The 15,082-nt window shown below is 35.7% G+C and overlaps 1 protein-coding gene across 11 annotated transcripts in view; it reads left to right on the top strand.

Annotated features, from left to right (window-relative positions):
• The window catches only part of ECT2 (epithelial cell transforming 2), a 94,829-nt gene extending 87,445 nt beyond the window's left edge, over positions 1–7,384 (top strand). For 6 of the 11 annotated variants that reach the window (XM_078353832.1, XM_078353830.1, XM_078353831.1 and 3 more), the window contains 4 exons: positions 1,278–1,385; positions 2,362–2,508; positions 4,199–4,465; positions 6,077–7,384. In XM_078353832.1, coding sequence (XP_078209958.1) covers positions 1,278–1,385; positions 2,362–2,508; positions 4,199–4,420 — 477 coding nt within the window. In that variant the 3' untranslated portion in view covers positions 4,421–4,465; positions 6,077–7,384. The remainder of the gene's footprint in view (positions 1–1,277; positions 1,386–2,361; positions 2,509–4,198; positions 4,466–6,076) is intronic. The other 5 variants (XM_002759378.6, XM_003735027.6, XM_035277863.3 and 2 more) reach the window with 1 other exon arrangement.
• The last annotated feature ends 7,698 nt before the right edge of the window (positions 7,385–15,082 follow it).

Raw genomic sequence — 15,082 nt, 5'->3', positions numbered from 1 at the left:
TACTTTGCGAAGTTCTCGTATTGTGTTTTTCAGCTCTATTAATTCCCTTATATTCCTCTCTAAATTGTCTATTCTTGTTAGCATTTTGTCAAACCTTTTTTTCAAGGTTCTTAGTTTCTTTTCATGTTCTTTTAGCTCACAGAAGTTTCTTATTATCCACCTTCTGAAGCCTGATTCTGTCAATTCATCACACTCATTCTCCATCAGGCCTTGTTCCATTGCTGATGAGGAGCTGCGATCCCCTGTAGGAGGAGGGACATTCTGATTTCGGATATTTTCAGCCTTTTTGTGCTGGTTTCTTCCCATCTTTGTGGATTTACCTACCTGTCATCTTTGGAATTGCTGACTTTCACATTGGGTCTCTGAGTGGACTTCCAGCTTGTTAGTGATGAAGTTTTTTCTGTTTCTTAGTTTTCCTTCGGTGGACACCCCTCCCCCACAGAGCTGGACCTTCCCGGGTTCAGCTGTGCTTGCTGTGAAACTCTCAATCTTCAGCGCTTCAAATTGCTGTTTTTTTGTGGGGTCACTGCGCCGGCTGAAACAGCGGCATTGAGATTTGTAGCACTTTTCTGCCCGGGAATCTCCCGGTCTGGCTCCCCACTTCAGTGCCCCCTTCAATCAGCTGAATGGGCAACTCTGCCTTCCTGGAGCTCCAAACACCAACAAAAAGGGCACCCAATCACATATACTCCGTACTGAGAACCGCCCGCACCAGGGTGCCGGCAAAACAGCTGCGTCAGCCAAGAGAGTCGCACCAGCAACCCGTGGGGCTCCTCCGCTGGGAATCTCCTGGTCCATGGGCAACAAAACTTTGTCTGGAAGTGTGGCGTCCACTCTCTCTCTGTGCTTTCACTGGGAGCTACAATCCTGAGCTGCTGCTAATGGGTCATCTTGGATCTCTCCCTGAGAGAAAGTCTAAATCTTAATTTGAGTTTATGTCAAGAACAGTGTTTGTGGTATTGGGCTTGTAGCTGACTTTATACTTAAGCATTAAGTTTAAGTCTAAGTTTTTAACTTGTTTCAGAGTTGTTAGATTTTATTTTGATGTCTATTTCCAATTGCTTTTGTATCCATGACCCTTGCAATGAATTACTCATTTACTGAATGTTTATTTTTCACTATCCTTTAGTACATTTTGGAATAGAACACATAAAATAAACACATAAAAAATCTTTTGTTTATAAAGTGAAAACATGTATAAATATGCATAAAAGTTTGATTTTTAGAAACAGTTGTGTTTTTATTTTAAGGTAACAAAAAGTATTATTTTTCAATAGGAGAATCTTATTTACACTGCTGATCCAGAAACCTTTGAAGTAAATACAAAGGATATGGATAGTACACTGAGTAGAGCATCAAGAGCAATAAAAAAGACTTCAAAAAAGGTGAGTTTTAGTGAAATTATTATTTGACACATCTCTAACATGTATTTTCCAGATTATTTTCAAGCATTATTGCTGCAAACACCAGTATAGTCTATAAAACAAAGCTGTTCAGTTCTAGGAAATGACCACAGAAACAATGGTTTTACATCAGTGATGACTTTGCCACAGTAACTATAACTTGTTATCCCTCCTGTTATTGTAATAGTGATGCTTCTGTGAACTATCCTTCAGAAGAAATGTACTGTTGGTATTTTAGATTGAAATATGTGTGCACTCATCTTAAATATATCACCACAGTTATTTTCAGGAAAGGGCACACGACAGTCATGGGACCTGGGATCTATTCCTGACTCTAGAAGTATATTTTAGTCTTCTTATGATGAAGATAACTTACTTTATCAGAGTGTTGAGGACTGCATAAGTATATCAATAATAGGCTTTTTAAAAGTATAATTAGAATTTTAGTGTTCCAAGAGAAATTCGCAGCCATATTCTCTACTGCTAGATTTTCAAGATTTGTTTTCTTTCCCTTTGTGGGAGGCATTTTATTTTAATAATTTTTGAATCTCCTATTATTTAACATGTGTGGTGTATAAAAGAAAATTGTGTTTAGATTATTATTCAATGAATTCCTTCACTCTTTCAATAAAGAAATGGAGGTTCAGGTGATTTTTGGATTAGAAATTAGAAATTACAGCTAGGCTGGGTAATCAGACAAGATTCAGCCAGTCTGGTTTCTTCTCTCCCAGGCTAGATTGTGCTTCTCCTCCTTTTTGCATTGGACTGCAGTGCTCTCTAAATGAAAGTTGGAATAGTCTACAGATTTCCTCACTGCTTTGTGCCAAAAGATTCTAATCCTGCCACATACTACAGTAGAAAGACTTTTGCTGTATATTTTTCTTTTTTATGTTTAAACATTCTTATCAGCTGTATTAAATTTCTCTAGGTTTAACCAATTGTAACTTTTAAACTCTAGGTTACAAGAGCGTTCTCTTTCTCCAAAACTCCAAAAAGAGCTCTTCGAAGGGCTCTTATGACATCCCACAGCTCAGTGGAGGGAAGAAGTCCTTCCAGCAGTGATAAGCATGGAATGAGTCGTCTTTCAAGCACATCATCATTAGCAGTAAGTTATTTTGATTTAACAGGCTAAATGACTTATTCATATTTATGAAGTTGGTCTGGAATTTAACTTTTAAAAATTGGAAATATTTCTTCCATTTAAAAAAATTTTAGTAATGTGTTTTATTTAACCCAGTATGCCAAAATATTATCATCTGAATGCGAATCAATGTAAAAATTATCAGTGAGATATTTTCATTCTTAAGCACTAAGTCTTAAAAACGTGGGGTGCATCTTATACTTACAAAGCTAGTTGCATTTCAGACTGGCTATGTTTCAGGGGTTTCATAGCCATATGTGGCTAGTGGCTTCTAGAAGGACAGCACAGCTCTGTACACTAGCACTGAAGAATCAGCATGAAAAGCATGATGTCAGGGGAGTGGAGGTCTTCCCTAGTGCACTTCAGACCTTGGCATCTGAACACAGTCATACATTTTTAAAATATGTATGTCCAAACTTCTAACCTCTATTGAGTAAAGGCAACTGAGAGGACCCTACTACAAATGAACTAGAGATATACTTTCCTATCATACTTAGTTTGTTTGATACGAAATTTTATTGGGATTGAAATATGTTCTAAAATCTCTCAGAAAAGAAACATGTTTCAATCTGGCCTATCACTTTACTAATGTAAATAGCTGTGATTCTGTTTATAGAGATTGGTTCCAATAACATAGCAGAGACCGAGTTTTATTCCTTTTACTATTTTCATGATGAGTAGAATATAATCTCTGAAACAGAATTTCAGAGGATAGTATGGGTTCTGAATTCATACATACAATATATATTTATATCTATATATATGTATATTTAAAATCTTTCCTGAATAATCCACATTTCCAACAGTTTCAGAATTATTTAATTATTAGATATTTAATACTATTACTAAATATTTGAGTGAAATATTTGTTCTTCATAAAATTATTGTTAACCTACTGAAGTTAAGCAAGTGACTGTCACTTCTTAGCTGTGTGTCCTGTAGCAAGTTTCTTATTCTCTCATCTGCAGAAATGCAGATGAGAGAAAAGATGTTAATAGTGCTTATTTAGTCCATAATTTTCATTGTAAGGACTAAATTATATATATATATTATATAATCACACATACATATATGATGTTATATACTGAGAGGCAATTTGGGTGGTGGTTAAGAGCATGGACTCTGGAACCCAAGTGTTCAAATCCTTGCTCTATTTACTAGTTGTATGTGTTTTGGCAGGTTATTAAAGATCTGTTTCAGTTTCATTGTCTGTAAAGTGAGTCTTAAGTAGTTATCAGGATTAAGTGAGTTATATGTAAAATGCTTAGAACAGTACCTGGCATATTGTGAGTGCTGTAGTGTGTTTTATAAGTGATTTCTTTTTATTATATAAAATTTTTGCAGGTAAGGCACATTTAAGTGCATATTCACTTAAATGAATATGCAAAGTAGTTTGGTCAATTAAAATTGACAAATGCAGATTAGCATTAATTTTTGAGAATTAGAGTACAGTTTTCTCAAACCCACCTGTAGCAACTATTGTTAACATTTTCATCTTTCAAATGAAGGTAAATGAATTTTATAGAAAATTTTAAAAAGTTAATTTGTTATTTATGGTTATGTCACTTTTAATAGACAATATATGTAAGAAGCAACTAAAATATCTTCAAAACATTCATGTCATCTTCTCAATTGCTTGTTTCTATTCTAACAGATTACCCATTCTGTTTCCACAAGCAATGTAATTGGATTTACTAAGCATGTTTATGTGCAGCGCTCAAACTCTACTGGTGGGCGCTCTCAGTACTCCTGGTTTCGATCTGTACGTCATTCTGCTTTCCAAGCTAGTTTTTCAGAGATACTAGAAGGAAATACTGATTTTTCAAATTTCAAAAAAGTTCCTTCCAAGTCATCTTTGACATTTGTGAAGAATTAGGAGATATGCCAACCACTAATGGAAACAAGCCTCATGAAGTTTAATGTGAGCTTATTAGCTATTTAAAATTTGTATTTGCAGAAAAAAAAAAAAGGAACATATTTTTTCTCCAGGGAATCCCTTACTGCGTTGGTGGGAACTTTGGAATTCATAATGTTATGACTGCTTTTAATTAATAACAATTTAGGCTTAATAGGATTTCTTAAGTCTAGAAAAAATAAGTTCCATTAGAAATTTTCTTATTTAGGAAAATGATCATTTTAAAGAATAGTAATTTTATATTCCAAATCTGATTGTTAATGTTAGGTTTATAACATTTATATAAAATTATGCTTTTACTATGCCAAATCATAAAAGTTCCACCTGAGGAAAATGTAAACTTTTATATTATACATTTATATCATCATTTTGTTGATACTTGAATGGTGGTACTTTATCAGCCCAGCTTTTAAAATGCTTCATTTTACTACCTTGTTGATGAGAACTTACAGTCAACTGCCTTGCTGGCTCTTAGTTACAGTTAGACATTTACATATGTTAGCCTTATAATTGATTTTGATTTACAGTTATTCTTGAGTCTTTGCATGTTTTTTGTTAGAGTTGTTTTATTTAAAAAAAATTTTTAAGACCTCTTGGGGATGAAAAACTTAGCAATTTAATAATAACTGTTATCTAGAATGATTGCTGTTTCACTCAAATGTTACATGGAACAAAATTTTTTAAATTGTTTAAAAATATTTTTTAGAGGGCCAGGCCTGGTGGCTCACACCTGTAGTCCCAGCACTTTGGGAGGCTGAGGTGAGCAGATCATGAGGTCAGGAGATCGAGACCATTCTGGCTAACAGAGTGAAACCCTGTCTGTACTAAAAATACAAAATATTAGCCAGGCCTGGTGACATGCGCTTGTAGTCCCAACTACTCATGAGGCTCAGGCAGGAGAATTGCTTCAACCTGAAGCCGAGATCACACACTGCACTCCAGCATCAGGGACAGAGCAAGACTCCATCTCAAAAAAATAAATAAAAATTTTTTTAGAGACGGGGCCTTGCTATGTTGCCCAGTCTGGTCTTGAACTCTTGGCCTTAAACCCTCCTCCCACATCAGCCTCCTGAGTAGCTGGGATTACAGTGGAACAAAATTATATATATACACACACATACATATACACTCATATGTACATCTGAGTTGCACATATATTACAAACACTCTTTGAGAATGTGTAACTTACTTTTAGAAAACTATTTCCCATGAAATGATTTCATTCCTCTTAATTCTGCTTTATGAACTAAGAAGAAACCTTGTTTGCCAATTTGTCATTTTTTCTTTTATAACCCGAAACACTAGATCACTAATACTTCATACATAGAAGAAAGTTAGGTATCACTACTAGCAATAGGCCAATATCTGTTCAGCCAAGTTAACATCTAGTTAACTGATCTGTCTGTTTGGTTTTGTTTTCAGAATGCTAAAATAGTTTTATTTTTTCTCCCTGTTCCATTCTTCTAATTTTAAAGAGTTTAGAATTGTCAGATGTCTTATACTTAATTGTTATGGTAATTTGTAAAATGTAAAAATAATAGGCATGATACTGAACTGTATTTTATAATTTTTTTAAAAGAAAATTTAAAATATGAAATATTTGTTTTGTTTTTACAGGGTATCCCTTCTCCCTCCCTTGTCAGCCTTCCTTCCTTCTTTGAAAGGAGAAGTCATACATTAAGTAGATCTACAACTCATTTGATATGAAGCTTTACAAAATATTAAATTATAGAAATGTATAAACACCTCATACTCAAATAAGAAACTGACTTAAATGGTACTTGTAATTGGCACTTGGTGAAAGCCGTTAGGAAGATAAGTAACACTAAACTATGTTGTTTGATTTTTCTTCTTGAAAGAGAAAGGTTTACCTGTTACATTTTCAAGTTAATTCATGTAAACGCTGATAATGATTTTGATGTAATTTATCTTTTTGTTTGAATCAGTCATTCAAGGGCCAATCATTTAAGTTGCTATCAGCTGATATCAGTAGCTTTGCAACCCTGAGAGAGTAAATACGTTTTATGGACAGATGCCAAATACTGCTGTGAATCTATTTGTATAGTGTCCATGAATGAACTTATGAAAACAGATATTTATGCAGCTCAGTTTCTGCAGAGATTAAATGACATCATAATACTGGATAAAAACTTGCATAGAATCCTGATTAAATAGTGGGTCTTGTTTCACATGTGCAGTTTGAAGTATTTAAATAACCACTCCTTTCGCAGTTTATTTTCTTCTCAAGTGTTTTCAAGATCTAGCATGTGGATTTTAAAAGATTTGCCCTTATTACCAAGAATAACATTTAAAGGAGATTGTTACAAAGTATTTTTGGAAATTGAGATAAGGACAGAAAGATTGAGAAGCATTGTGTATTTTGCAAAAACAAGATGTTTGTAGCTGTTTCAGAGACAGTACTGTATATTTATGGTGATTTTAGCCACTAGCAAATCTCGATTTAGTTTGATAGTGTGTGGAATTTTATTTTGAAGGATAAGACCATGGGAAAAATTGTGGTAAAGACTGTACTCTTTATGAAATAATTCTGAAGTTGCCATCAGTTTTACTAATCTTCTGTGAAATCCATAGATATGTGTATGTTCAACTTTTTATTGTGGTCTTATAATTAAATGTAAAATTGAAATTCATTTGCTATTTCAAAGTGTGATGTTTCACAATAGCATTTTTTATAGTCAGTAATTCAGAATAATCAAGTTCATATGAATAAATGCATTTTTATTTCCTATTTCTTTAGGGAGTACTACAAATGTTTATCACTTAATTTTCAAGTATCTGTTTTAATACTTTAACTGACTATAGATTGTTTTCTATGCCACTTCTGAGAATAGTAAATGACTCTTTGCTATATTTTTAAAGCAATGTATAAGAACTTTGTAAATAAATACCTAAAACGCAAGTATATTTTATGCCTCATGTCTTAATTTCTTTGGGGAAATTTTCATAGGCAAATATGAATGCTTTCATCAACATATGCTTTTAGGTATTTGCTTGCTTATTTATTTGTTCCTTCCTCATAAATATTTTTGAGCATTTTGTTTTACTAGGCTGTCTGTAAGAGAGGAATTTTTAATCCTAAATCTACTTTGCAAAATGTAGGTAATTTTATTATGTTTGATGTAAAATTTTGTGTTTACGTGCATATATGCATTTTTCAGGCAGAAAAGGTACAACTGTTATTTTATTATAACTTTATTATTGTAGCTGTTATTTCCCCCAAAAGGGTGGAGTTTCCAGAGACAAGAAATGACATGAGATAAGGCATAAAGCTGGAAAAGTATTGAGTGTACACTGGCAAAATACAGAAGGTAGTTAATTTTAATTTGAAAGGGAGTGTTTCTGGTTTTTACTGTTATCTATCTGCCTTAGGTTTTTAGACTAATCAGATGAAGACAGTTTGCATGTATTCATGTTAGGATTCTGTATCATGCATGGACATTCAATACAATTAACTGTTTATTGAGAAAATCATAATTTAGGTTTTGTTTATTATAAAAGCATTTTAAATTTCTTAAAGGCATTTAGGTCATCCAACAATGTTATTTCCAAGAATGCAAGGTTAGTTCAATATCAGAAGATTTATCAGTGGACTTATCCTGACAATTTAAAGAAGAAAGACATGTGATTTATCAGTAAGTTCCAAAAGGTTCTTTACAGAAACTTAGCCACTGTGCTTAATAAAAATTCTAAGGACTTTTGGCACCAAGTCTGAGTAGGCTACTACATTTAGAGTGGATGTTCTTCTAACAGAAACCTCAAGCATTTCTTGATGAAATATAACCAAGAAATAATTGTCATATATAACCGAGGTTAAAAGAATAATCTGGAAAACCTCGGGTATGAGAAATTAAGAACCAAAGCCATAGTGCTAAGTGTAGACTGATACCAAAAACTAGTTGAAGGGATTTGAGACCAATATATACGCCTTAAAATGCTGAAACATTGATCCCTGACTCAGCCTACCTGAAGGTAAGATCTTAGTTAAAAGCAAAGAGAAATGAAAATGCATGAGGAGAGTAAAGAGATGTAGTAAAGTGAATGTGTACTCCAGGTGCTGGAAATAATAATCAAAAAGACAATGTATCTAAGAAGCCACTCATACCAAATCATAGGCATGACTTTTTAAAATAAAGAAGCTTGATTGGAAAAAGAATCAAGTTGAAATTCTAGAAGTAAAACTAGAGACCTGGCTGAAGAGCAAACTGGTGAATTAATAGATAAATTTCACCCTCACAAGCCATCAAAAAGTACTAAGAAGTGTTTAAGAGATGTAAAAAATGGAAGATGAATATCCAACAGCTCTATGATAGGATCCCTGGAGAGAATAATAGAAGGGCTCACAAAGCAGTATTTGAAGAGTTGAGAGTTTTCTAAAACTAGAAAAACATGAAACTTAAAATCAAGCATGCATGTCAAGTATTGAGCAAAGTCAATTAAAAAATTCTCACTGAGGACATTATAGTCAGTATAGGAGAAAAATAAATGGAGCGTGCTAATGTGTATGCATAGAAAGATGTGAAAGGATGTGAATTTTCATCAGTTTACCTATACACTTAAATTTAACTGAAAACTTAGTGGAGTTTTTAGCAGAACTTAATACAAAAGAAGTCAATGTAAACAAAGTTAAAAACAAGTCACAGAAAAATGTAACACAAAAAACAAAGGATTTACATTTAGAATGTAAGGAAAACCCCAGTCTCTGAAAACAACCCAATAGAAAAATTGCCAGAAGATAGATGGTTCACAGAAAATGAAAAGTTATCATTAAACATGTAGGATTATCAACCTTAAAAGAGAAAGTTCACTAAAACTACACTAACATACCATTTTTAATCATCATTAGAAATCTGTTTGACAATATTTCTGCTGGTGAGGCTGTGGGTAAACAGCTCTCACATGTGTCTGTTGTGAATATAAAAAGGACTACAACCTCTATGGAGGGAAATTTAGCACAGGCACACCTGAGAGATACTGAAGATTTGGTTGCACACCATCACAATAAAGCAACTATCTCGATAAAGTGAGTCACATGTATTTTTGGTTTCCCAGTGCATATAAAAGTTATGTTTACACTGTACCGTAGACCATTAAGAGCAGTAGCATTATGTCTAAAAACAATTGTAAATACCTTAATTTAAAAATACATTATTGCTTATAAAACGCTAAACATCATCAGAGCCTTCGCTGAGTCAAAATCTTTTTCCTGTTGGAGGATCTTTAAAATACTTTTCTAGGCCGGGCGCAGTGGCTCAAGCCTATAATCCCAGCACTTTGGGAGGCCCAGGTGGGTGGATCGTGAGGTCAAGAGATCGAGACCATCCTGGTCAACAAGGTGAAACCCCGTCTCTACTGAAAAATACAAAAATTAGCTGGGCATGGTGGCGCACGCCTGTGTAGTCTCAGCTACTGGGGAGGCTGAGGCAGGAGAATTGCTTGAACCCAGGAGGTTGCAGTGAGCCGAGATTGCGCCATTACACTCCAGCCTGGGTAACAAGAGCAAAACTCCATCCCAACAAACAAAAAATAAAATACTTTTCTAATTATGGATACATAATATACATATTGATGGGTTCATGTGATATATATTTTATCTTTTTAAACTTTTAAGTTTTTTTTTTTTTTAAGACAGTCTCGTTCTCTACATAGCTTTATCTGAACCACTTACTGACATTCTTTGTTCCTTCTGCTGCTGCTTTTGAACCTCCCGTGCAAGTTACCTTTTAAGGTCTTCTGAAAGAAGTAACTAGCAGCAAAGGCTTATATCCTTGTTGAAAAACAATTGCAGGCTTAACTAAATTAGTTGAAGATACTTTAGATACTGTAGTAAGCTCACCTTTAAATCTGATGGTACCAGATGTCTATTAATCTTTTCTTGCACTGCTATAAATACTGGAGACTGGATAATTTGTAGAGGTTTAATTAGCTCCCAGTTCTGCATGGCTGCACAGGAAGCATGGTGGCATCTGCTTAGCCTCTGGGGAGGCCTCAGGAAACTTACAATCATGGCAGAAGGTGAATGGGAAGCCAGCACTTCACATGGCCAGAAACAGGAGGGAGGGAGAGAGACAGGGGTAAGGTGCTACCCACTTGTGGACAACCAGATCTTGCAAGAACTCTGAGAACAGCACTATAGGGGGATGGTGCTAAACCATTCATAAGACACTGCCCCCAAGATCCAGTCACCTCCCACCAGGCCCTACCTCCAGCATTGGGGACTACATCTCATCAGGAGATTTTGGTGGGGACACAGATCCAAACCATATCAATATCAATATGCAATATATTTTTCTCTCCCTTTCTTAAAGGAAAGTTGGTATATAATAATTATTGTTCTGCAATCTTGTTTTTATCACTTCAAAATGGGGGTTCGTGTGATACATATTTTTTCTTTTTAAAACTTTTTTTTTTTTTAAGACAGTCTTGCTCTCTCCACAGCTGCATCTGGGAATCACTCTATATTTATATGTAAGTTCTTCATTTCTTTTTACAATTGCAGAACACTCCACTGTGTGAGTAGACTCTATTGTATTCACCCAATCCCCTGTTAATGAACATTAGTTTCTAGTGTTCTGCTACCACAACGATGCTGCAAGTTTTGTGAATAGGTCATTTTGTATTTCTCTCAGCATAGTTTGCAAAAAAAAAAAAGTTCATGTAGGATTACTAGGTCATAAGATAAATGTATATAGTTTTGGTAGATATGGGCATATTTTGTTTTATCGCACTTAGCAGATAGTGTGCTTTTTACAAACTGAAGGTTCATAGCAGTTCTGTTTAGAGCAAGTCTTATCAGCACAATGTTTCCAACAGCATGTGCTCATCTCATGTCTGTCACATTTTTGTAATTCTTGCAATATTTTATACATTTTAATTATCATACCTGTTTGATGATCTGCGATCAGTCATCTTTGATGTTACCGTAATTGTTCTGGGGCACCACAAACCACACCCATTTAAGACTGCAAACTTTATCGCTAATTGTTGTGTGTGTTCTGACTGTTCCACTGAATAGCTGTTCCCCAGTCTCTCCCTCTGCTTGGATCTCCCTCATTCCTGAGACACAATATTGAAATTAGGCTAATTAATAATTAATCCTACGATGGCCTCTAAAAAAATTATTAAACTTAGGGAGGCATGTTGAAAGCAGAGACAGACTGAAAGCAAAGCCCCTTGTGCAATAGTTAGCCAAGTTGTGAATGCAAAACAAGTTACTTAAAGAAATTACAAGTGCTACTCCACTGAACATGTGAATAATAAGAAAGCGAAACAGCCTTATTGCTAATATGAAGAAAGTTTGAGTAGTCTAAAGATCAAACCAGCCACAACAGTCCCTTAAGCCAAAGCCTAATTCAGAGCAAGCCCTTAACTCCTTCAATTCTATGAAGGCTGAGAGAGATAACGAAGCTATAGAAGCTTGAAGCTAGCAGAGGTTGGTTCATAAGCAAAGAAATGGCCTCCAAAACATAAAAGTGCAATGTGAAGCAGCAAATACTTATAGGGAAGCTACAGCAAGTTAACTAGAAGAGCTAGTTAGAAGGTGGCTATGCTTAATAACAGATTTTCTTTCTTTTTTTTTTGAGACAGAGTTTTGCTCTTGTTACCCAGGCTGGAGTGCAATGGCACGATCTCAGCTGACTGCAACCTCCGCCTCCTGGGTTCAGGCAATTCTCCTGCCTCAGCCTCCTGAGTAGCTGAGATTACAGGCACACGCCACCATGCCCAGCTAATTTTTTTTATATTTTTAGTAGAGACGGGGTTTCACCTTGTTGACCAGGATGGTCTCGATCTCTTGACCTCGTGATCCACCTGCCTCGGCCTCCCAAAGTGCTGAGATTACAGGCTTGAGCCACCGCGCCCAGCAATAACAGATTTTCAAAGTAGATAAAGCAGCCTTCTGTTGGAAGAAGAGCCATCTAAGACTTTTTTTTTTGAGATAGAGTTTCACTTTTATGGCCCAGGCCAGAGTACAACAGTGCGATCTCGGCTCACTTCAACCTCCGCCTCCAGGTTCCAGTGATTTTCCTGTCTCAGCCTCCTGAGAAGCTAGGATTATAGGCACGCACCACCACACCCAGCTAATTCTTTGTATTTTTAGTAGAAACAAGGTTTCACCATGTTAGCTAGGCTGGTCTCAAACTGCTAACCTTAGATGATCCACCCACCTTGGCCTCCCAAAGTGCTGGGATTACAGGCATGAGTCACCGCGCCTGGCCAATCTAAGACTTTCATAGCAAGACAGAAGTCAATGCCTGTCTTCAGGGCTTCCAAGAAAGGCTGACTCTTTTGTTAGGGGCTAATAACGGCTGGTAACTTAAGATATGTTCATTGACCATTTTGAAAATCCTAGGGCCATTAAGAATTATGCTGAATAGATTTTGCCTGTGCTCTATAAATGGAATAACAAAGCTTGAATGACAGCACATCTTTTTATAGCGTGATTAACTGACTATTTTAAGCCCAAAAATGAGACTCTTGAGTGGTTTCTTGAGATAGAATCTACTGGTGAAGATGCAGTGAACATTGTTGAAATGACAAAGGATTTAGAAAATTTCAGAAACTTAGTTGCTAATGCAGAGGAAGGATTTGAAAGGACTGACCCCAACTTTGAAAGTTCTACTAGGGGTAAAATGCTATCAACACACTGCATGCTACAGAGAAATCTTTCATGAGAGGAAGTCAATTACTGTGGCCAACTTCCTTGTTGCCTTATTTTAAGAAATTGCCACAGCCACCCAACCTCCAGCAACCACCAACCTGATCAGTCAGCAGCCACCAACATTGAGGCAAGACCCTCCACCACAAATGGACAAATGAGATCACATCAAGCTAAAAGGCATCTTTGCAGCAAAGGAAACAATCAGCAAAGTGAAGTCAGTCACAGAATGGAAAAATATTTGCAAACTACCCATCTGCCAAGGAACTAATAACCAGAGTCTATAATGAGCTTAAGTAATTCAACAGGAAAAAGAATCTGATTTTAAAATAGGCGAAAGATTTAAATAGATATTTTCCAAAGAAGACATGCAAATGGCCAACACATATATGAATAAATGCTCAACATCTCTAATCAGAGAAATACAAATCAAAACTACAATGAGATATCATCTCACCCCGGTAAAAATGGCTTTTATAAAAAGAACAAGCACTAACGGATGCTTGTTCAAGGACATAAAGGGTAACCCTTGTACGTCGTTGGCTGGAATGTATATGCAACCACTATGGAGAACAGTATAAAGATTCCTCAAAAAACTAAAAATAGAACTACCATATGATCCCACAATCCTATTGCTAAGTATATATCCAAAAGAAAGGAAATTAGCATGTCAACGGGATGTCTGCACTCCCATGTTTGCTGTAGCACTATTCACAACAGCCAAGACAGGGAATCAACCTAAGTGTCCATCAACAGATGAATGGATAAAGTAAATGTGGTGCATATACACAATGGAGCACTATTCATCCATAGGAAAGAATAAAACACTGTCATTTGCAAGAACGTGGATGGAATTGGAGGACATGTTAAGTGAAATAAGATAGGCACAGAAAGGTTAATACTGCATATTCTTACTCATATGTGGGAGCTAAAAATTAAAACCACTGAACCCATGGAGATAAGAGTAGAATGACAGTTACCAGAAGCTGGGAAGCATAGTGGGGAAGGAGTTAGAGAGAGGGATGGTCAATGGGTAGAAAGATACAGTTAGAGGCCGGGTGTGGTGGCTTACGCCTGTAATACCAGCACTTTGGGAGGTCAAGGCGGGTGGATCACCTGAGGTCAGGAGTTCGAGACCAACCTAACCAACGTGGCAAAACCCCATCTCTGAAAAAAAAAAGATAGGTAGAAGGAAAAAGATCTAGTGTTCAGCAGCACAATAGGGTGACTATAGGTAACAATAAAACATTAAAATGTGAAAAGTTTCAGCAGGTTTGAGTTTGAATAAACTGTTTTGGCTTACTTTGAAAGAGGCCATTTTGGGACTGGTGTTTTGTTTTGAGACCTAGACATCAATCTAAGCTGACCATTGGATGCTTGGTATTTTGTCTTTACACTTTTTTTATCTTTTAAGCATATTATTGTTGACATTTTAGAAGTCCCATTATAGCTTTTCTGATTCTAAGTTATTCTTGCTGAATTTAGTAATTTATCAATGTACACATAAAAATTACAGAATTATAATGAGGATACACAGTAAGAGTCCTGCCGGGAAGATGTAGACAATTAAATCATAAAGGGACCGACCACTTCAGTTGGTCAAAATTGTGCTTATATAAATGTGTTGGGTTTCTGCCTAAGCAGAGGCTAGGAAGAGATCGTGTTAATGACCTCAAAATATATATTATGCAAAGTGGCTTTCCATAATTTGATAAGACAGGAAACATCCTTAGAAAAGTTTTGGTTAAGTACCTAAGGATGCACCACGAATCGTCCCTACTTTTTCATGAAGGATAGCACAAGTTTGCAGTTAGGTGACTTTATCAGTCAATTTCTTGTTCATAGAATTTTTGGACAAAAAAAAAATTCTAATTTTTTTTTGTCTTCGCTTTTCTTTGGTCTAAGCTGAGGGTGTTTCTACTAGTATAACAATCTCAGAATCCTTGTAA

The sequence above is a fragment of the Callithrix jacchus genome, chromosome 17 (assembly GCF_049354715.1).
Source record: "Callithrix jacchus isolate 240 chromosome 17, calJac240_pri, whole genome shotgun sequence".
NCBI classification, from domain to species: Eukaryota; Metazoa; Chordata; class Mammalia; order Primates; family Cebidae; genus Callithrix; species Callithrix jacchus.
Note: the sequence above shows the minus strand (reverse complement) of the source record. Positions and strands in the feature narration are given on the sequence as shown.